Raw genomic sequence first — 23,501 nt, forward strand, 5'->3', positions numbered from 1 at the left:
TGTAGTGTTGAAAGATTTATTCTGAATGGATCCAGTGAAAATAGTAGTACTCTACATTAACATGTGTAGTGTCATTTTGTAAAAATGTTGTCGACAATGAGACAATATGCAAAGCATAACTTTAGGCCATATCAAGCTAGTAGGTAAGATCAGTCACTGTGGTTATAGAATTCTGTGCCTGCGTATGATGTTTTTACTCCCTGGAAAGATTTGTTAGTCACCAAACTGTAGGCTTACCAGTACAACCGGGAGTTATCTTGATTTCAGCATGATATGGCACTGTGATTACTAGGTCAAAAAAACCTGAAGTGAAAAAAACTCGTTATTGCACCAAGCCCTCCTGTCTGAATTTTTCGCAGTCTCCTAGCGTTTGAACACCCGAGGGGTCTGTAGGAATGCCATTTGTCTGCAAATCTGGATCTTGCAGTTACTCAAAAAGTATCCAAAGTAGGTTCATAGAAGGGGGGGGGGGGGGGGGGGGGGGGGTCGCAGTTAGGTGTCTGCGCAAAATGTTTTATGATTTTCTCTATATTTTATGACAATATACCTACATGTATTAAGTTTCATTCACAAGTGTTACTGTTATCAGTTTGACTAACTTTTATAGAAATTCACATTTAAAGTGGGTGGGGTAATTTGACCTGTAACCAGCCAGGAACACAATCTCCGCCGCGTTTTTAAAAATGGTTCAAACTTTTTACCTGGAACTTTCGTGATAAAATAACTATGCAATGGACATTTACACAACATGTTGCCTTTTAAATTGTCTTGAATACTTTTTAGCTCATCTGATTTTTTGAAAAAAAATGATGAGTTATTGTCATCACTTGAGCGGTTGTCGGCGTCGGCGTCGGTGTCGGCGTCGGCGTCGGCGTAAGTCGGCGTTGCCTGGTTAAGTTTTATGTTTAGGTAGCTTTTCTCCTAAACTATCAAAGCTATTGCTTTGAAACTTGGAATACTTGTTCACCATCATAAGCTGACCCTGTATAGCAAGAAACATAACTCCATCTTGCTTTTTGCAAGATTTATGGCCCCTTTTGTACTTAGAAAATATCAGATTTCTTGGTTAAGTTTTATGTTTAGGTCAACTTTTCTCCTAAACTATCAAAGCTATTGCTTTGAAACTTGCAATACTTGTTCACCATCATAAGCAGACCCTGTACATCAAGAAACATAACTCCATCTTGCTTTTTGCAAGAATTATTGCCCCTTTTGGACTTAGAAAATCAGTTTTCTTGGTTAAGTTTTATGTTTAGGTCAGCTTTTATCCTAAACTATCAAAGCTATTGCTTTAAAACTTGCAACACTTGTTCACCATCATAGGCTGACCCTGTACAGCAAGAAACATAACTCCATCCTGCTTTTTGCAAGATTTATGGCCCCTTTTGGACTTAGAAAATATCAGATTTCTTGGTTAAGTTTTATGTTTAGGTAAACTTTTTCTCTTAAACTATCAAAGCTATTGCTTTGAAACTTGCAATACTTGTTCACCATCATAAGCTGACCCTGTACAGCAAGCAACATAACTCCATCCTGCTTTTTGCAAAAATTATTGCCCCTTTTGGACTTAGAAAAATCATTTTCTTGGTTGAATATTATGTTTAAGTCAGCTTTTCTCATAAACTATCAAAGCTATTGCTTTAAAACTTGCAACAGTTTTTCACCATCATAAGTGGACACTGTACATCAAGAAACATAACTCCATCCTGCTTTTTGCAAGAATGATGGCCCTTTTTAGACTTAGAAAATCATGGGTAGGACAATATTTCTATTATACAAAAAAAATCAGATGAGCGTCAGCACCCGCAAGGCGGTGCTCTTGTTTCAACACAGAGCCACAAAGTGGCCTAATCAAATTTACTGATTTTCAATGGACGAACTTCACCAAAAATCTAAAACATTTTTTATTAGTTGAGATATTTAGGTGTTATTTTCAGCAGATATTGTAAGCTAAATAAACATTAAAATGACAATATATCAGTACACTCTGATTAATATTGGAAGAGTGGTACACTCTCAAACTAGGGAAAAGTGGGTGGGGTAAATAAACATGCGAAGCTAAACATTCGAAACAACACAACTATAGGAATAATAATTTTGCAGTTCAAGAAATGGCCTCAGATTATCTACTTCTATCTTAATTATGCCCGTATGGGGCATATAGATTTTGTCTTGTCCGTGCATCCGTGTGTCTGAGCGTCCATCCGTCGCCCGAAGATTTTGATGCACCTAGCTCAAAAAGTATTTGATATAAATTGATGAAAAATTGCACGAGTTTTTATCGTGATATGTACTTGCTTACCTTTTATTTTTTGTCTGGCTCCGCCCCTTCTTTCCAGAATTATGGCCCCTGACACAGTCAAAAACACATATTTTCACCTTGTGACACGCCTAGCTCAGAAAGTATTTGATATAGATTGATGAAACCTTGCATGAATCTTAACCGTGATATGAACTTGCGCACCTTTTATTTTTCTATGGTCTCTACACCCTTTTTCCAGAGTTTTGGCCCCTGAAATAGTCAAAAATGCACATTTTCACGTTGTGATGTGGATAGCGCAAAAAGTATTTCATATAAATTGGTGAAACCTTGCATGAATCATTATTGTGATATGAACTTGAGCATCTCCTATTTTTCGCCTGACTCTGCCCCCTATTTCTAGAGTTATGGCCCCTGAAATAGTCAAAAATGCACATTTTCACCTTGTTGTGCGCCTAGCTCAGAAAGTATTATATATAAATTGATGAAACCATGCATGAGTCTTTATCATGATATGAACTTGTGAACCTCCTATTTGTCGTCTGGCTCCTATTTCCAGATTTATGGCCCCTGAAATGGTTCAAAATGCACATTTTTACCTAATGACGTGCCTAGCTCAGAAAGTTTGATGTAAATTCATGAAGCACTGCATGAGTCTTGATTATGATGTGACCTTGCACACTTGGCATTCCTCTTGAGAACCTTAGCGCTTATTACAGAGTTATTGCCCTTAAAATAGCCAAAATAGTGGATGTTTTGTTTGTGATGCTCATAGTTCAAGAGGTATATGGCCTAGAATGATGAATCATTTGTATAAAATGTTTGTTGAGGCTATATCCCCTTAAAACTGCAAACATGAATCATTGAATTATTGCCCCTTATTTTTGACAAATGTACAAGTTAGGGCACACCATGTGTCCTACAGACACATTCTATATCAAATACTTTTGAGCTAGGCGTGTCACAAGGTGAAAATATGTGTTTTAGACTATGTCAGGGGCCATAACTCTGGAAATAAGGGGCGGAGCCAGACAAAAAATAGAAGGTAAGCAAGTACATATCACGATAAAAACTCATGCAATTTTTCATCAATTTATATCAAATACTTTTTGAGCTAGATGCGTCAAGAACTTCGTGCGACGGACGGACGCTCACATGCACGGACAAGACCAAATCTATATGCCCCTACCGCTCATAGAGGCATAATTAAGATAGTAGTAGATAATCTGAGGCCATTTCTTGAACTGCAAAATTATTATTCCTATAGTTGTGTTGCTTCGAATGTTTAGCTTCGCATGTTTATTTACCCCACCCACTTTTCTCTAGTTTGATAGTGTACCACTCTTCCAATATTAATCAGAGTGTACTGATATATTGTCATTTTAATGTTTATTTAGCTTACAATATCTGCTGAAAATAACACCTAAATATCTCAACTAATAAAAAGTGTTTTAGATTTTTGGTGAAGTTCGTCCATTGAAAATCAGTAAATTTGATTAGGCCACTTTGTGGCTCTGTGTTGAAAAAAGTATTCAAGACAATTTAAAACGCAACATGTTGTGTAAATGTCCATTGCATAGTTATTTTATCACGAAAGTTCCAGGTAAAAAGTTTGAACCATTTTTAAAAACTCGGTGGAGATTGTGTTCCTAGCTGGTTACAGGTCAAATTACCCCACCCACTTTAAATGTGAATTTCTATAAAAGTAAGTCAAAACTGATAACAGTAACACTTGTGAATGAAACTTAATACATGTAGGTATATTGTCATAAAATATAGAGAAAATCAAAAAACATTTTGCGCAGACACCTAACTGCGACCCCCCCTTTGGTATGTAAATAGACAGCAATACATAGATTATGAATGTACATGACATATGCTTGTAGGTCAAAGGATAAGGTCACTACTGAAGGTCGAGTAATAGAGTTTATCCATAACTTTTATATGCATTGATAGATTTTCTTAGTGCTACACACAAATATTCCCCATAATGAGACAGTGGGTAGACACATGATCTATGCTTGTCGGTTAAAGGTGAAGGTCACTGTGTAAGGTAAAGTAAAAATTTATGTCCACTCCATAACTTGATAACATTGAAGGATTTTTGTGCTCCCCCCCCCCCCCCCCCCACGTTCCCATGAGTGATGAGAGCATATAGATTTGGTCTTGTTCGTCCGAAGTTTGTGACGCACCTAGCTCAAAAAGTAATTGACATAAATTGATGAAACCCTGCGTGAGTCTTTATCATGATATGAACTTGAGCACCTACTATTTTTCGTCTGGCTCCACCCCCTATTTTAAGAGTTATGGCCCCTGAAATAGTCAAAAATGCACATTTTCACCTTGTGACGTGCCTAGCTCAAAAAGTATTTGATATAGATTCACGAAACCTTGCAAAATTTGTCTTGAGAAGAAAACTCACGTGAGGAATCTGTTGAGTTGGCTTATGGATGGTTGGTTCTTTGCCAATAACCCATTGGTGCCTGAAATAGTCAAGTGGCACCCAGAGCTCTTTCCTACTAAAATCTGGAAAGTCTTTTTTGGACACATTGCAATTTTAGTTTCATTTATCATCAAGTTTTTTTGATCTTCGGAAATATTTCAGATTTTACCTGTAACTTCTCTATGATATTTAAACACTTTAGAAACCGTCATTATCTGAAATGCTATTTCTGGCTACATTATGTCAAAGAGACTTATTCAAGAGACCCTGGGCGTGTTGCCAGCATGTTTCATCACGAGACTGGAGCTATTACCCTTTCACAGAGAGAATTTTTAGCAGTATTCATGCGTTATTGTACAATTTATTTGACCTGTCAAAATTTGTTCCCGGCTTTCATTATATTCTGTTCACACCTATATAAGATTAACATGAAAGCCAGAAACATGTTTTGACAGGTCAACTAAACAGTACAATACAAACTAATTCACCTTGTAGGAATTCCTGAGCACAAATTGGGAAAAGTCCCTGAGCTCCTAATTCAACAACATCCACTAAAATGTTCAAAGATGTGTACAAATTTTGATTTATCACCACAGTCATCCTGGAAGGAACTTTTCTCATCACTTATTTATTTTGTTGAGTTTAATGTCACACCAACACAATTACAGATCATAATTATAGATCATCAGCTTTGATGGTAGCAGAAGACCACACACATTATTTCATCACAAGCAGGTACCTAGCTAGAAACACTGACCTGTAAACCAGCTGGAATGCTTCCTCATATGAAGACTTCAGTGCGCCCAATGAGGCTCAAACACATATCGGCGAGGGGCAAGTGATTTGAAGTTGGCAACCTTAACCGCACTCTGCAGCGGAGGCCCCCTCCTTTTCTCTTCACCATTGAGAGGTGTGCCATTATTGGACATTTACAGACCAACCTAACATCACATAACTTCACCAAAGAAGCTAGACATAAAAGTTATTACTGTTTTAACTGTTTGTTCTTTTTTGTAAATAAAAAGTTTTGGGCGTTTCATCCAGCAAGCTCTTCAATGAAATTTACACTCCCATAAATAAAAGTCAACTTTACAGCAGGACGATCCGAGACTAAGATGTATATGGGGATTGTTGTTTCCTCATCTGTGCCTAAAGGCTTATTTGTACACATAATTTACATGCTTTGTTGGTTAAACCCTTTAATTCAGTATGTATCACTTAGTCATCAACAAGCCAGGTCTATCCTCGCATGCAGACGGTTCCTCCTGCCTGCACATACTGGAAATCATTAAAACAACTTCTTCTCCTGAACTACTGATACTCAACTTGGTCAGAAGCATCTTTGTATCTAGACCTTTATTAAGCTTGTCCAAATGGTTATGCAAGACTGCACTTTGTTCTAAGTACATTCTATAATATTGAAAAAATAATGCAATCTTTGATTTGTATAGTCGGTTTTATTGAAAAGATCTTACAAGAAGACATAAGCATATAATCACCATTCCATATTCAGAAACAACTGAAGTTACTGTTCAGGTAATGATCCATATGGTAAGGATAAACACTTTATAATGCTGTAAGTGATATGATGCCACGCCATGAGAAAACCAACATAATGCATTTGCGACCAGCATGGATCCAGACCAACCTGCACATCCGCACAGTCATTCAGGATCCATGCTGATCGGTAACGGTTTCTCTAATTGCAATAGGCTTTGAAAGCAAACAGCATGATCCTGACCAGACTGCACGGATGTGCAGGCTGGTCTGGACCCATGCTAGTTGCAAATGCACTATGTTGGTTTTCTCATGGCGTGGTTCATACTACATTTGTAAGGGAGCATGTAGACCATTGTCAAATTCAACTTCTGACAAACTAGAACAATCCTTTGTCCAGTAATATGTACATTTTGCACTTGGACATAACAGTTTCTGTATTACAATGTTTGTCTGGGTTTATGAAATGGTGGGCAGTTAACCTAACTATTGTTCCTAGAGTCTGTGTAAAACTCCACAAGTAACTACCAACTTCACCACATGAATCAGAGGTACAATGATACAATGTCAATGAGAACATACATGTAAGAATCAAACTCACAATGATAATGCAAAATTAACCCTTAGCCTGCTAAATTTCTAAAATAGGCTGGTCCATCATTCAGTTTGGGCAATACCATTTATTATTCAAAGAGGTGTTCACTGAAAATTTACTGACTGAACAGCAAACAGTGCAGACCATGATTGGGCTTCACTGGTTGCAAAAGCAGAATCTCTTGCCGCCAGTGCCAGCAGGCTTAAGGTTAATTACTTATTCAAACTTCAAAGTCAATAAAATGTGGAAAAAAAAAGACCAAACTATAAACACAGGTTTAGGGCTTAGTCTCAGCTTGCAACATTGACATTAAGTGAATTTATATCCTCGCCAAAAGCGTTGTTTTGTGAATGCGGGGACTTTTAAAAGATTTAATTTAAAGATATAACTATGGATTTTAAAACAACGGGCAATAACATTGCAGCAACTGAAGAGGAGATCCTAATGGAAAATGAGCAGGCACCGCTACCCTCCAGCGATCTAAGTCTGTTTTAAATTTCATGAAGATCCATTCTATGGATTACTTTCTTATGTGGGTATTCATGGATTGTAAAACAATCAGAGGGCAATATGAGGTAGTTAAAGTGATCCTAATGATAGTGTGTGTACCACCACCCTATAGTGATCTACTTTGTGTAGAAGCATTTTCAATTTTGGATGGACAGATGTACTTACTGGGGGACCAACATCTTTAGCAGCAGATAATAAGGACTGGGGTGTGTAACAGTTGCATATATAAATTTCTGATAGTACTGTGCTACTTTGACAAACTTAAAGAAACAGTTCAAAACAAAAATATGTTAAGTTTGACCCAAATATTAGGGTATATTTCATTGAAGAAGTATAAATTTTACAAGGTTGTGAGAAAACAAAATAAACATATATATGCAGATAGGAACATTAAACATGTAGACATAACTGTGTATTCACATAAATTTGTTAAATACACAATATATATATTTGCAACAAGAGGGCCAAGATGACCTTAGGTCGCTCACCTGTGTAACATACCATAACAGCGTAAACGTGTTTTGCCTAGTGATTTCATGGAGACAAATATTCTGACCAATTTTCATTAAGATTGGACCAAAAATGTGACCTCCAGAGTGTAAACAAGCATTTTCTTTGATTTGACCTAGTGACCTAGTTTTTGACCATACGTGACCCAGATTTGAAATCGTCCAAGACTTCATGATAACAAACATTCTGACCAAAATTTAAGATAGAATCAAGAATGTGCCCCCTAGAGTGTAAACAAGCTTATTCTTTGATTTGACCTGGTGACCTAGTTTTTGACCCCACATGACCCAGATAAAAATTCATACGATATTTCATACAGACAAACATTCTGACCAATTTTCATACACATCAAATGAACAAGAGTGTTATGACGCTTTTCCTTTGATTTGACTGGGTGACCTAGTTTTTGACCCCATATGACCCAGTTTCAAACTTGACCTAGAAATCATCAAGATAAACATTCTAACCAAGTTTCATGAAGATTTGGTCATAAATGGGGCCTCTATTAGGGGTCAATCAGAGGCTGCAACTCCGGCACCTATGACTGGATCTGACAAATTCATCATGGAATCTAAGAAGATATTTTGCAAGTTTGTGTCAAATCAAACCAAGTCAAAATAGCAAATTTTGGCAATTTAAGGGGCCATAACTCTGGAACCCATGATGGGATCTGGCCAGTTTTAAAAAGGAACTGACATATTATGCCCATACAAGTTGATTAAAGTTGATTGCAAAATGTGGTTTCTATCGTGTTCACAAGCCTAAAATAGCATATTTTTGCCCTTTAAACTCCATAAATCTTGAACCCATGATGGGATCTGGCCAGTTTTCGAAAAGAACCGAGATATTATGCCAATACAAGTTGTGTGCAAATTTGAGTAAAGTTGATTGTAAAATGTGGTCTGTATCGTGTTCACTGTCACAGGTGAGCTAAACATAAAACTACTAAAATCCATCTGTGAAGTAAAAATTACCTAGTGTTCAACACTATAATAAACTCATAAGTGAGACTTTCTCAACAGTACAGATTTACATCATATATTACATATACGTTACATTTATGTTGAAAACATGTCGACAACATGTCGACTATATAATATTCCATTACATTAGACACAATTCTGGAACTTAATATATATCTCCAGGCAGTCTGGTCAGGATCCATGCTAATAATTTGATTTTGAAAGCGATAAACAGGTCATTTTGGGTAACAGACTTGTAGGTGAATATGTTCATTTAAAACATGTGATAGGATTAAAATAGCCATTCAATTCTAGTTTTCATGAGATATGGATTTTTTCTCTTGCAACAGGTAATATACATAGATCTAAGTATGAATCCTTAACACAGTTACTGATATTACAGCCTAAGCTGCTATAATGATATGAGCCGTGCCATGGGAAAACCAACATAGTGGGTATGCGACCAGCATGGATCCAGACCAGCCTGCGCATCCGCGCAGTCTGGTCAGGATCCATGCTGTTCGCTAATAGTTTCTCCAATTCCAATAGGCTTTAAAAGCGAACAGCATGGAGCCTGACCAGACTGCGCGGATGCGCAGGCTGGTCTGGATCCATGCTGGTCGCATACCCACTATGTTGGTTTTCTCATGGCACGGCTCATATCAGGCTTATAACACACTACTGATCATGTATAAGCTATTGTGAGTGTTGATGAGAAATTTACGATTTTTTTCTTTTTTGGTTGGCTTTAACGTTGCAATGACAGAATTACAGGTCATATGGTGACTTTATGAAAATGAAAATTTAAAAATAAAACATTACAATGCTTTTTGCACCTGGAGGTGATTTAAGTCGACAGAAAGAAGACTGCCTTAAGAATTTAATTTCAAATGTAAGTACATTTTGATGTGAGCTGCTTCACATGGCACTATTTCAGTATTTTTGTTTACTTTGTGAATAAACACGTTTAAAAACATATAAAAAACACCGAAGTGTAGTGTAACCATATGACCAAAGCAGGTTTAGTTGGACTACTTTTTATTAAAGACTGAAATTTTCACTGCTACAGAACAGGGTATATGAAATATTTCTAAAGTAAAAGTTTAGAAACAGAAAAATAGCTTGGTTGGGTATGCTAACCCACCTCCTCCACATAACTTGCAAAAACACAAAGTGAACTTTACATTTAAATTTTAGGTTTTATAAAGTTGCCTATACATGTTCATTAACCCTGTACTGCTTGACAATAGTCAATAAAATACAGCACTAATGAAGCATTTCATCTAAAACCAGTTACAATGCAAAGACTTTGTAAAAATATATTAACACGCACACTTAAAAGTACAAAATATATACAAACTTCATCAATAAATCAAATAGAAAAGTAAAATGTAAAGGTCTGTGCACTGACGTATGTTTGAGACAATGCTTCAGTATCAATTTTATGGCATAATCTGGAATTATTTCAAGTGTAAACATCATTTTACAATGACACACCTATTTAATCTTTAGAACAAGAGCACCGCCTTGCGGGTGCTGACGCTCATCTGATTTTTTTTTGTATAACAGAAAAACTGTCCTACCCATGATTTTCTAAGTCCAAAAAAGGCCATAATTCTTGCAAAAAGCAGGATGGAGTTATGTTTTTTGATGTACAGAGTCAGCTTATGATGGTGAACAATTGTTGCAAGTTTCAAAGCAATAGCTTTGATAGTTTAGGAGAAAAGTTTACCTAAACATAAAACTTAACCAATAAATCTGATATTTTCTAAGTCCAAAAGGGGTCATAATTCTTGCAAAAAGCAGGACAGAGTTATGTTTCTTGCTGTACAGAGTCAGCATATGATGGTGAACAAGTGTTGCAAGTTTCAAAGCAATACCTTTGATAGTTTAGGAGAAAAGCTGACCTAAACATAAAACCAGGCAACGCCGACGCCAATCAAGTTATGACAATAACTAATCATTTTTTTTCAAAAAATCAGAAGAGCTAAAAAATAATACTTTTGATGCCAGTCTTATCAGTTAACATATGCATTGCCATTCTCTTGTGACATGTTTATGTTTCCATATATTTGACTCAGGTTTTATTCCAATGTTTAACCATGACATCTAGTTTACTAAACATAACATAACGTAACATTAAACCCTAACATAAGTGATGAGATATTCCAGAACATGCACACTAACATTAAACCCTAACGTAAGTGATGAGATATTCCGGAACATGCACACTAACATTAAACCCTAACGTAAGTGATGAGATATTCCGGAACATGCACACTAACATTAAACCCTAACGTAAGTGACGAGATATTCCGGAACATGCACACTGACATTAAACCCTAACGTAAGTGACGAGATATTCCAGAACATGCACACTACCATTAAACCCTAACATACGTGATGAGATATTCCGGATACACCTGTGTTCTATCATACACGACAAACTCTCTGAAGTTCCAGCCACCATCCCCTACCACAGAGTCAAAGAAACTATTATCTTTGCACGAGCATTTGTCCATACAGCAATGCATGCACGGAGCACGTGCAAATGTTTTAGCACTTTTTTCAACATACATTTTTCCAAGGCACATCCTTATAAGAAACATTTTCTTCTCACTGCTTGTTCTGTTTGATATGGGATCTGAAAAATATAAATAAAAGAGTTTCTTTGAGAAAATAAAAAGCAAAACATAACAAAAAATATATATGTTGATGATATGTCTCAATGAAAATATCTAAGTGGCATAAACAATTATTTCTGTTGGTTAAAAATTTCAAAGGTGGGAACTGGGTTTGAAATGACAATGGTGCTGCCTGTTGTACCACAAGAATAAGATATCAATGGTAGACTGGTTTTCAAACAAGAGGGCCATGAAGGCCCTGTATCGCTCACCTGACCTACTGACCTAAAGATCATCAAAATTAACATTCTGACCAAGTTTCATTAAGATATGGTCATAAATGTGACCTCTAAAGTGTTAATAAGCTTTTCCTTTGTTTGACCTGGTGACCTAGTTTCTGACTCGACATGGCCCTGATTCGAACTTGACCTAATGATCATCAAGATTAACATTCTGACTAAGTTTCATGAAGATATAGTCATAAATGTGGCCTCTAGCGTGTTAACAAGCTTTCCTTTTATTTGACCTAGTGACCTAGTTTTTGACCCCACCTGACCCAGATCTAAACTTGGCCTATAGATCATCAAGATTTACATTCTGACCAAATTTCATTAAGATATGGTCATAAATGTGGCCTCTACAGTGTAAACTAGCTTTTCCTTTGACTTGACCTGGTGACCTAGTTTTTGATTCTACATGACCCTGATTCAAACTGGACCTTGAGATCATCAAGATTAACATTCTAAGTTTCATGAAGATATAGTCATAAATGTGGCCTCTACAGTGTTAACAAGCTTTTCCTTTGATTTGACCTGGTGACCTAGTTTCTGACCCCAGATGACCCAGTATCAAATTCAACAAAGACTTTATTGAGAGTAACATTCTGACCAAGTTTCATTAAGATTAGGCCAAAATTGTGACCTCTAGAGTGTTAACAAGCTTTTCCTTTGATTTGACCTGGTGACCTAGTTTTTGACCCTGGATGACCCAAAATCAAACTCGTCCAAGATTTTATTAAGTGTAACATTCTGACCAAGCTTCATTAAGATTGGGCCAAAATTGTGACCTCTAGAGCATTAACAAGCTTTTCCTTTGATTTGACCTGGTGATCTAGTTTCTGATCCCAGATGACCTAATATCGAACCCATACAAGATTTTATTGAGAGAAACATTCTGACCAAGTTTCATTAAGATTGGGCCAAAATTGTGACCTCTAGAGTGTTAACAAGCTTTTCCTTTGATTTGACCTGGTGACCTAGTATTTGACCCCAGATGACCCACTATCGAACTCATCCAAGATTTTATTGAGAGAAACATTCTGACCAAGTTTTATTAAGATTGTGCCAAAATTGTGACCTCTAGAGTGTTAACAGTCAAATTGTTGACGACGGACGACTGACGGACAGACAGACAGACAGACGACAACAGACACAGGGTGATCACAAAAGCTCACATTTGAGCACTTTGTGTTCAGGTGCGCTAAAAAGCTCATGTATCCCCAAACAGCATGATTCAATTGACAAATGAGATGTACCTTGCCCCTAAAGACATGATATCACCTCTTTTACCTTTCTTCTTTATTTGACTTATTTGTCACTTACATGTCATCCAAATTTCAAGGTTGTATCTTAAACAAGAGGGCCATAATGGCCCTATATTGCTCACCTGAGTTTAGTTGCATGCTTAAACAAATTTCTTTCCTCATGTTTCACTAACAAAAACTAGGTGAGTAGGTCATGGTAAAGATTATTCAAGGTAACTACTGAAATCTGCTTAAAAATTAAACTGGTTGTCCAAACTCTTTTGCTGTAGCTTCATAAACAAGAAAGTAGGTTTGCATTTCAGGGTTATGAGTATTAAAGATGAGTATTGAAATCACTATCAAAAGTTATAAATGTGGTCTAAATTTCTACGCTGTACCTTCAAAAACAAGAAAGTAGGTCAGTAAGTCATGATTAAGAAAATTCTAGAGGAATATTGAAATCTGTATCAAATATTATGCTTGTGGTCTAAATTTCTTTGCCCCTGCTTCAAAAACAAGTAAGTCTATGTAAAACAAAGGACCACTTTCGCACGGCCTATACTGACCCCACAAAAACAAGTAAGTCTATGTAAAACAAACGACCTATTTCGCACGGCCTATACTGACCCCAGGGTCATGATTTAAACATTCTTTGTAGAGAACCACTAGAGCATAACACATACTTAATACAAGAAACGCGGCAAAGCCAAGAAACCAGGTTTTCAACACTTTTCATAAAAATAAGAAAGTATACTGAATCACAGTGCACCACTTTAAAGCACAACCCTAACCCTAAACCCTAACCCTAACCCTATTTTTTAATAACAATGACCTTGACCTTGATCCTAGAAACCCCAAAATCAATCCCAAGCTACAACTTTATATAAGTTTTCTATACACCAAGTTTCATCATGACAGCTCATTCCTAAGTTAAGTTATTGACTGGAAACCCTTTTTCTATTTTAAGTAACAGTGACCTTGACCTTGACCCCAGAAACCCCAAAATCAATCCCAGTCTTTGTCTTGATATAAGCTACATACAAACCAAGTTTTATTCAAATATCTTTACCGAAACAAAAGTTACTGACTGGAAACACCAGTTTGACGCCGCCGCCCATCCGCCCGCCCGGCCAACGACATACCCCAATCTAATAACTCAGGTTTTCACGAAAACCTGTTTAAAAAGTATACTGAATCACAGTGCACCACTTTAAAGCACAACCTTAACCCTAAACCCTAACCTAACCCTAACCCTATTTTTAGTAACAATGACCTTGACCTTGATCCCAGAAACCCCAAAATCAATCCCAAGCTACAACTTTATATAAGTTTTCTATACACCAAGTTTCATCATGATAGCTCATTCCTAAGTTAAGTTATTGACCGGAAACCCTTTTTCTATTTTAAGTAACAGTGACCTTGACCTTGACCCCAGAAACCCCAAAATCAATCCCAGTCTGTGTCTTGATATAAGCTACATACATACCAAGTTTTATTCAAATATCTTTACCGAAACAAAAGTTATTGACCGGAAACACCAGTTTGACGCCCCCGCCCGCCGGACCAACGACATACCCCAATCTAATAACTCAGGTTTTCATTGAAAACCTGGTTAATAAAAGCTCTGGGCCCTATGGTCTAAGATAATTTTTTTAAAAGGCATTTCCCTGTACAATTCTATTTAAACCATGTGACCCCCACAGGACCACTAGATGATGCTACATACTAAATATCAAAGCCCTAGGACTGGTGGTTTTGGAGAAGAGGATTTTAAATTGTAGGTTTCCATATATAAGTCTATGTAAACCATATGACCCCCAGGGCAGGGCCATATTTGACCCCAGGGGGATAATGTGAACAATCTTGGTAGAGCATCACTAGATGATGATACATACAAATTATTAAAGCCATATGACCCGTAGTTTTGGAAAAGAAGGTATTTTAAAGTTTTTCCTTCCGGTTGCCTTGTCAACCAGAGTTCTGTATGGAATTCAATTCTTTGAACAATTTTTAAAGAAGATCATCCAAGGAACATCCCTGTAAAATTTTTATTTCTACATAACCAATTAACGAGTGATCCCCAGGGCAGGGCCTCTTTTCACCCCAATGGCATAATTTGACTTGTTAAAGATCCACTAGGCAATGCTACATACCAAATATCAAAGGCCTAGGCCTTTAACTTTCAGAATTTTTTTTCCCTATATAAGTCTATGTTAAATGTGGGACCCCCAAGGCAGGGCCTATTTTCACCCCAGGGGCATAATTTGAACAATTTTGGTAAGTGACTACAAGGCAATGAAACATAACAAATATCAAAAGCCTATACCTTTCAGATTCAGGCAAGAAGACTTTCAGTTTTTTCCTATAAAAGTCTATGTAAAACTTGGGACCCTCCCGGGCAGGGCTCTTTTCACTCCAGGGGCACAATATGAACAACCTTCATAGAGGACCATTAAATAATGTCACATGCATAATATCAAGGCTCTATGCCTTGCGTTTTTTGACAAGAAGATTTTTAAAGCTTTTCCTATTGGTTACCATGGCAACCAAACCAGAGTTCTAAAGAAATTCAATTCTTTGAACAATTTTGGAACAGGGCCACCCAAGGACCATTCCTGTTAAGTTTGGTGTAATTCTTCCCAGTGATTTTCAACAAGGAGATTGTTTTAGAAAATGTTGATGGACTCACAAGGGACAATGGACATTGAGCAGACACAAAAGCTCACCATGAGCCTTTGTAATTATCATCATTTACAGCCTACCTGCATACTGGTCCGATTTAGTTGAACTCTCTGCTGCGTAGACACCTTGTCCAAACATGGCCGCTGCTCCACCCAACCTGCAGTCCAATCCCTGCTTTATAATTGTATCTGCTACAGATTCTACAGTTCCATGAAACATATAGTGCTCATTTATCTCTGGATGTATGTCTCTAGCAAGAGCTGAATCTTTAGGTATATTATCAGTGGTCATTATTTTTCCGCTTGAACCTTTCACATTTTGTAAGGGAGCAAATGCTCCCTGTTTTGAAGCTTGATGAAACATTTCTTGTCTTTTAAGGGCGTATTTTTCAAACAGTTCACAGTTTTCTATTCTTTCCACTTTTTTTATTTGTATATTTGTATAGTTTAGATTATTTAAACCTTTAGCATCGCGACCTTGACCTACATGCTGACTTTGCCATGTTGCCAAGGCAACTTTTTTTACTGCCTCAAAAGTCTGTCTGTCCACTGGTATCCTTTTTGGTTTTATATCGTCGGAATCTAAGCGCCAATCTTTCAATGTTTTATTATCAGTGTACACAGTCCAGTAGTTCGGTGACCTTGGGTTAGTTCTGTAATGATGTTTGAACCAGTCTTTAGTTCCGTGCGGTGGGGCGATGGTACGTTCCAGGGAGTTTTTGGCTGCCATCTCTAGAAGTTTGTACATAGCACTGTTTCCCTCTTCCTCCTCCTCCTCATCTAAAACATACATAAATCTTTTAATTATGAAATAATGTAAAGTACAAGTTTGCCCACGGGCAGAATGCTGAGCCCGCCAGCTGTCAAGTGTGATCCTGACCTTGGACCTAGGGACCTGGTTCTTGCACATGACACTCCGTCTCATAATGGTGAAAATTCATGCAAAGTTACATCAAAATCCCACCATGCATGAAGAAGAAATGCTACGGACAAACTTCAATTTGACCTTTAACCTCCAACTGTGACCTTGACCTTTGAGATAGGAATATGGGGTTTACGCATGACACACCTTCTCACTGAGGTTAACATTCAAGCCAAATGTAAACAAGACTGGTCCATGCATGTCAAAGTTATGGTCCGGACAAAATCGGACGGACGCATATACACCAAAAGTGGCAACTATATTGAGCTCACCGCAAGCAGGCTCAACAAAAATTGTATTTTTAAATTAACGTTACTTATACACGAAGAAGAGGTTATACGTCTACGAGCGAATTAGAATAATACTTAACCTCATCTAAAGCACGATACATTTTTTACAGAACTTTATAATAACCACATTTAAAACATAGGTATACCTTTAACTGTAATTAACTTAATCTTTTACACAGATACATCTTTAATAATACTTGAACTCATCTAAAATACAGATATGTTAATAGCACTTAACCTCATCTAAAACACAGATATATCTTTAATTACTTTACCTTTAATCTAAAACATTGATACATCTTTAATAGTACTTAACCTTTAATTTTAAACAAAGATACAGCTTTAACAGAACTTAGCCTCATCTAAAACATAGATATATCTTTAACAGTACTTAAGGTCGTGGCCTCGTGATGGCAATTTCCGTTTGTTTACAAATTCTTTGTATGCGATTTGGACATTCTCCAATTATTGTTAAAAGTAATGTCTGGTACAGCCCTAAGAATATTAAGATGGCATACAAAGAATATGTAATTGCATGAAAATAACAGATTGTCATTACGGATCCAATATCTTAACTTTCACTTAACTTAAAGAGAGGATGCTTAAGACCAAGTTTGGTAAATTATATGCCGAGCAGGGCACGAGGATCAGGCGAATATTGTTTTTCTATTTTCAACCTAAGTGGTCCCTACATGGTGTCAAGCTAAAACAATATAAGAAAACTTCAAAGGATGCTGTAGACCACATTTAGTAAACATCTGTCAAGCTGCTAATGAGAAGAAATTGTTTTAAGTTTTTTTTGTTTTGGCTAAATGCAGTCAAGCTGAACCATTTAAACAAATATGTTTGGTGAACATCCATTAAGTAGTTAATGACAATAAGAAATTTAAGGTTTCTTTTAATTAGTGTTTTCTAGTGACCCCTTAGATTAATCAAGTAGGAGCATCTAAAGAAATACAGGTCGATGCTGGGAACTTAGTACCAAGTTTGGTGAACAACTGCCCATTGGTTCGCAAGTAGAAATTGAAAATAGTTTTTCACTTGTTATTTAGCTCTAGCAACCCCTAAGCACAAGAAGAAATTGAAAATAGTTTTTCACTTGTTATTTAGCTCTAGCAACCCCCAAGTGCAGTGAAGCAGGTCCAGTTAATCTAGTGGTTCATAAGAGGGAGTCAAACAAAATCATTTGAGCAAACTTGAGACAGGTCCATGCCAGAAAGCTACAGAACAATTAAGTTTGGTGTAATTCTAACTAGCAGTTTCAGAGATGATGTTTTAAGTAAAATTGTTGACACTGGGCAACAGATGATGGGCAACTGATCATCCACACAATTATGCTTTAGTTAACAGCTCTCCCAAAACCTTTGGTTCCAGTGAGCTAAAACCATATAATGATGACTGTGTAACTATGATACAGATATTAGTAAGATCTGGTGAAGAAACAAGAAACATGTAGATAAGAACTTACCATCTGATTCTAAAACTTTACTCAGTTCTTGTTCAAAAGCCTGAAATTTTAATTTTTATGACAAAATTAAAGAGAACTCATGTATAATGCATTCATATGTAACTTTAAATCCAGTGTAATATACGTATTATATAACTTCCAAAAACAGAACATTTAAACATAGACAATATATTGTAAAATGTTTGGAATTACATATGTATGCGATTTATTTGTAAATCATTTTGCAAATAACAGAATGCATTCTTTAAAATGACCTAGTTATGTGTTATCTGATTAATTTAAACTTACTGCCTTGATTTTTCTCCATTTATCTCCCTTCTCATACACAACAATACTTATATCTGAAATGCACGTGTCTGAGCACGTGTTCTGGTGTTTCTTAATACATTCAAACATTGTCTGTGCACTGATATCTGCCGGGTAGTTGAGGGAACCTGTTCCCAATGTAGGAAAGGCTATAGATTGTACCTTGTCCCTTTCTGCCTGTTTCAGACAGTTAGATACAAATTTACACAGAGGCTGAAATGAAGAAAACACAGCATATTACTAACTGTTGGACTAATTAGTGACCCTTTGCAGAAATATTTGGGGTCAGTATGCTAATTTGGGGGTGTTACATATCTACCTGTTTGTTTTCTTGACCATTTGTTTTCAGCCTGACCAGACATGAAAACCTACTGACCCTCAAGATAAATGTAAGAGGTCACCATGTGACCATCTTCTAACCAATGAAAATGTACGAATCTTACGGGAGGTAAGCAGTGCATGCTTAGTAACTTGAATCTTAACGTTACAGGCTGACATTTTCCCAAAATATGAAACAATTCATCCTTATCAATATCAAATTCACTTAAATTAATAAAAGTTGATTTTTTTTAAAAAGTAGAACCTATTTTTGTTAAGCCCGCTTGCAGTGAGATTGACTTAGTCACCACTTTTAGCAGTTTGGTGTATGTGTGTGCATGAGTCCAATTTGTCCGGACCTTAACTTTAACATGCTTGTTTATCTTTGGCATGAATGTTAACCTCAATGAGAAGGAGTGTCATGTGTAAACCCCATGTTCCTATCTCAAGGGTCAATATCACAGTCGGAGGTTAAAGGTCAAACTGAAGTTTGCCCAGAGCATTTCTTCTTAATGCATGGTGGAATGTAACTTGGCATGAATGTTCACCATTATAAGACAGAGTGTCATGCCTAAGAACCAGGTCCCTAGGTCTAAGGTCAAGGTCACAGAGGTCAAAGGTCAAGAATGACTTTGTCTGGAGCATTTCTTTTTCATGCATAGAGGAATTTGGTAACTTGGCGCAATTGTTCACCATCATGACACAGATTGTCAAGCGCAAGAACCTAGAATTACTTCCCTTTGTTGTTACTATAAATAGCTTATATTGTAACTTTTTTGTTACTGGTGGTATGGGAAAATCAAGACCACTTTCTGTAGAACAACATGAATGTTACATCCAATTTTGAGGTGTATTGTGACCTACCTCTACTGGTAAGGATTTTTGTGCGGAGTGTAGTGTGCAACTCATAGTTCTTAAAATAGCTGGCAGGCTTGACATATTGCATTTTGATTTTAAGTTATTCACAAAATAAGAAAAAGCTAAGAACATCACAAAGAACTGAGACTGATGACAAAGAAATGAGATAAACAGCTGTATTACAAGATAGCCTTCCAGGTTCTGCTGTCATGCAACCTGATCTGCTCACTAAAAAGTCATTGAGACACATGAAACGCAATGCAATTGTTTTTATCTGTTTTAAATCCATTAAATGTTTTCACCTAACAGCTAACACTATCATACTTTTATTCTATCTCACTATTTTACTCTGAAATCTTCCTTCAATACTATTAAACGCTTCTGTCTTGCATAGACAAGCATACAGATTGAGAAATACCTACACTTATAACATACAGGATATTTGTACTGGTTTTGCTAATATTTATAATTACCGATTCTTGTCAATTCAATGACAGAAAAGACACTTCAAGCCATTTTAAGAATCTTGATTATGTTTCATAGCAACATGTCTACATTATATAATTCAATTTTCAGCAAGATTTAAATTAAATGTTATAGAACTCTGCCACGCTGCACAATTCCAGTGTTACATTTATAATTTCTACAGGATATTTGGATATACCGGGCAGTACACATGAGCTTCTTTATGAGAAAATTGACGTAGTGCATTTGCAACCAGCATCGATCCAGACCAGCCTGCATATCTGCACAGTCTGGTCTGGATCCATGCTGTTTGCTAACGGTTTCTCTGATTGTAAAAGGCTTTGAAAGCAAATAGCATGGATCCTGACCAGACTAAGTGTAGCGCAGACTGGTCTGGATCAATGCTGGTGGCAAATGCACCACATCGGTTTTCTCATGGTGTGGCTCATATATCATAACTTTCCATAGGATATTTAGATATAACTGTGCAGTGTACATATATTAAATTATTTCAACTAAGTGTACCTTTCTGGCACTTGCAGATTTATTTCTATCCCAGTTAGGTAATGCTCCGTGATAAACTTTCCTGCTATTCAGTCCATACCCTCCTGTGACAGCTATCTCTCCCACCCTGATACCATTAGGATAGGACTCATCACACTCCTCCTGTATAAAATGAAAAATGAGAAAATCCTGTTTAGAAAAACAGGTAACAAAATGATGAAATATAAACAAGAGGGTCACTGACTCTAAAGCGCTCACCGTTGTAAAAGCAAGTGTGTCGGTATAATGTAATGGTACACGTACCCATAGTTCATTTGTGTAAAGTTTCATCAAAACATATTCAGTAGTTTTGGAGTTGTTGTTTAAAGTAATTGTTGACGAAAAATGACCATGCTACCTGGCGGTCATGTTTTTTGACTAATCAGAAAAATCTGAACAATATTTGTAGAAGGCCACATAAGGACAATCTTTGTGAAATTATTTTAAAATCAGGCTAACAGTTTTATACAAGAGTATTTTCAAGGTTTCTACTACAGAGGAAAGTGACCACGCCCCCTGGCAGCCCTGTTTTTTGAAGAATCGAAATACTTTGAACAATCTTGGTAGAAGGTCACATAAGGACCATTTGTGTAAAATTATTTTAAAATTGGACCAACAGTTTCACATGTTTTTTTTATGTTTCAACTACAGTCAAATACCATTACCTCGATAATCAAAGGACTGCAAAAAATGCATCGACGTATCTGAAGTTCGACGTAATGATATTGACTATCTGGGACTACATTTTGTATCTGTGTAAGAGGTCTACAGTGAAACACCGCTCGCTCGAGCATCGATGACTCGAGCACCCGGGCTCGCTCGAGCAATTCATGTGGTCCCGGCCAATTTCCTTCTATTTTCTATGTGATATTACCATGGCTGGGTCGAGCATCGATAACTCGATCGCTCGAGCATGACACCTGGTCCCTGTGTATTAATTTACTCTTTGTTGCTTCTGGCTAACTCAAGCAGAGGTGTCAAAATGTTTCACACCTTCGGTTGTCAGATTGTATCGGTTAATTAAACATTTTCACACACCGTGAGAATTGCGTAGTCTATTCCAAGACTATCTTAAATGTTTGTTTGTTGGTATATTGGATCTTATGATGAGATTAATTATTAATAAAAGCTTAAAGAAAAGTTTTATTGATTAAATATCGATCAATTACTGATTACTTAAAGCATCTTTTCTGCGGGATCGAGAAGATAGTTATGAGATCTTAGTATTTTAATCAGCAGTCGTTTGCTTGCAAATGAAGGAAATAATATAGCCTTTTCATAAAACTGAGACGATAATTATGATATTCACTTGTTGATGAATAAAAAAGTCTTAGTTGTTTCTTCACATGTATCATTTACAAATTACATATTGAGACATCTATCAATAGATTAATACGTTTGTTTTTGCAAATGTCACAAGTTTGTTATTATTAAGCATCACCGTTTACTCTGCAAACGGTCCCGATGACACTTTAGTTTTCTTTGTATGATGGTCAATGTTTGGGTCGCTCGAAACCATGGATAACTCGAGCATTTTGCTCATCCCCTTGCGACCTCGAGCGAGCGGTGTTTTACTGTATATTGTCATTACATCCAATTCTTCTTTTAGAGGGTTTGAAAGGGGAAAGAAATAATTCTACCACGTAAATACGTCATTTTGAATGTTTCGATAACAAAAATTTGTCAGACAAATATGCATATTGTTACTCAATCAAAAATGGTAGATTTTTACTCTGTCAAACAGAAAAATATTTCGTCCTTATTAAGTGTTATTGCCCGCTTGCACGCTGTTTTAGACTAATTATTGAGAATTAAATGCAAACTTGTTAATATTTAAATTGGATTAAAGATTAAATAACAAACAAAGCAATCACAAAAACCAACCTGATTACAACTGATACATTGCCGGACAACAATAGTTTGATTTTCACACCTTACAAATAACACGGAAATTTTTTGACGAGCTGTGATATCAACGAAACTAGGTGTTAAACAGTACAGGTAAGTTGATGGGACTGAAAAATCCCATCAAGCTAAACAAAATATCGAGGTAATGATAAATAATACCATTAAGATATATAAGGGTCGGGACTAACTAAAACACGTGCTAACCGGAGTATTGAGCTAATGATATCTAACTGTATATTCATATAGGATAAAGGGGCCATGCCCCCTGGCAGCCATGTTTTTTGACGAATTGGAATAATTCATACAATCTTGCTTGAGGGTCAAACAAGGACCATTTGTGTAAAATTATTTATTATGCTACAACCAAAGTTTGATGAAGATCCATTTACCAGTGCCTAAGGAGAAATCCCTTACATGTTTCTATATTTTTAACTTTAAGTGCTCCTAATAGGGGCCAGGTATCCCCATTTGAACAAATTTAGGACAGGACCTTACAGTGATGCTACCGAGCAAGTCTGATCATACGGACATGTTCCAAGTTTGACAGCATTTGGTCTTGTAGTTTCTGACAAACTTACTTACATGCAAACTTTTATTTACACAAACATATGTTGTTTGACAGAATTTGGTCATCTAGTTTATAAGAAACACGCTTGCATGTAAACTTTTTGTGATGCTGACAAAAAAGCTCTATTAACTGAAACAAGAGGGTCATAATACCCTGGATCGCTCACCTGAGTAATATGACCTACATGTTTCAAATATAAAACTGATGCTAAAATATTAAGAAAGTAGGTCAGTACGTCATATTCATGGTCA

At 36.6% G+C, this 23,501-nt stretch overlaps 1 protein-coding gene across 6 annotated transcripts in view; it reads right to left on the minus strand.

The window, feature by feature from the left end:
* Positions 1–6,142: 6,142 nt before the first annotated feature.
* Positions 6,143–23,501, minus strand: part of LOC123556829 (protein mono-ADP-ribosyltransferase PARP14-like) — a 41,684-nt gene continuing 24,325 nt past the window's right edge. For all 6 annotated transcript variants that reach the window (XM_053543120.1, XM_053543123.1, XM_053543119.1 and 3 more), the window contains exons 8-12: positions 20,757–20,897; positions 18,573–18,803; positions 18,285–18,324; positions 15,686–16,384; positions 6,143–11,421 (exon numbers count right to left, since the gene is read on the minus strand). In XM_053543120.1, coding sequence (XP_053399095.1) covers positions 11,162–11,421; positions 15,686–16,384; positions 18,285–18,324; positions 18,573–18,803; positions 20,757–20,897 — 1,371 coding nt within the window. In that variant the 3' untranslated portion in view covers positions 6,143–11,161. The remainder of the gene's footprint in view (positions 11,422–15,685; positions 16,385–18,284; positions 18,325–18,572; positions 18,804–20,756; positions 20,898–23,501) is intronic.

The sequence above is a fragment of the Mercenaria mercenaria genome, chromosome 5 (genome assembly GCF_021730395.1).
Source record: "Mercenaria mercenaria strain notata chromosome 5, MADL_Memer_1, whole genome shotgun sequence".
NCBI lineage: Eukaryota > Metazoa > Mollusca > Bivalvia > Venerida > Veneridae > Mercenaria > Mercenaria mercenaria.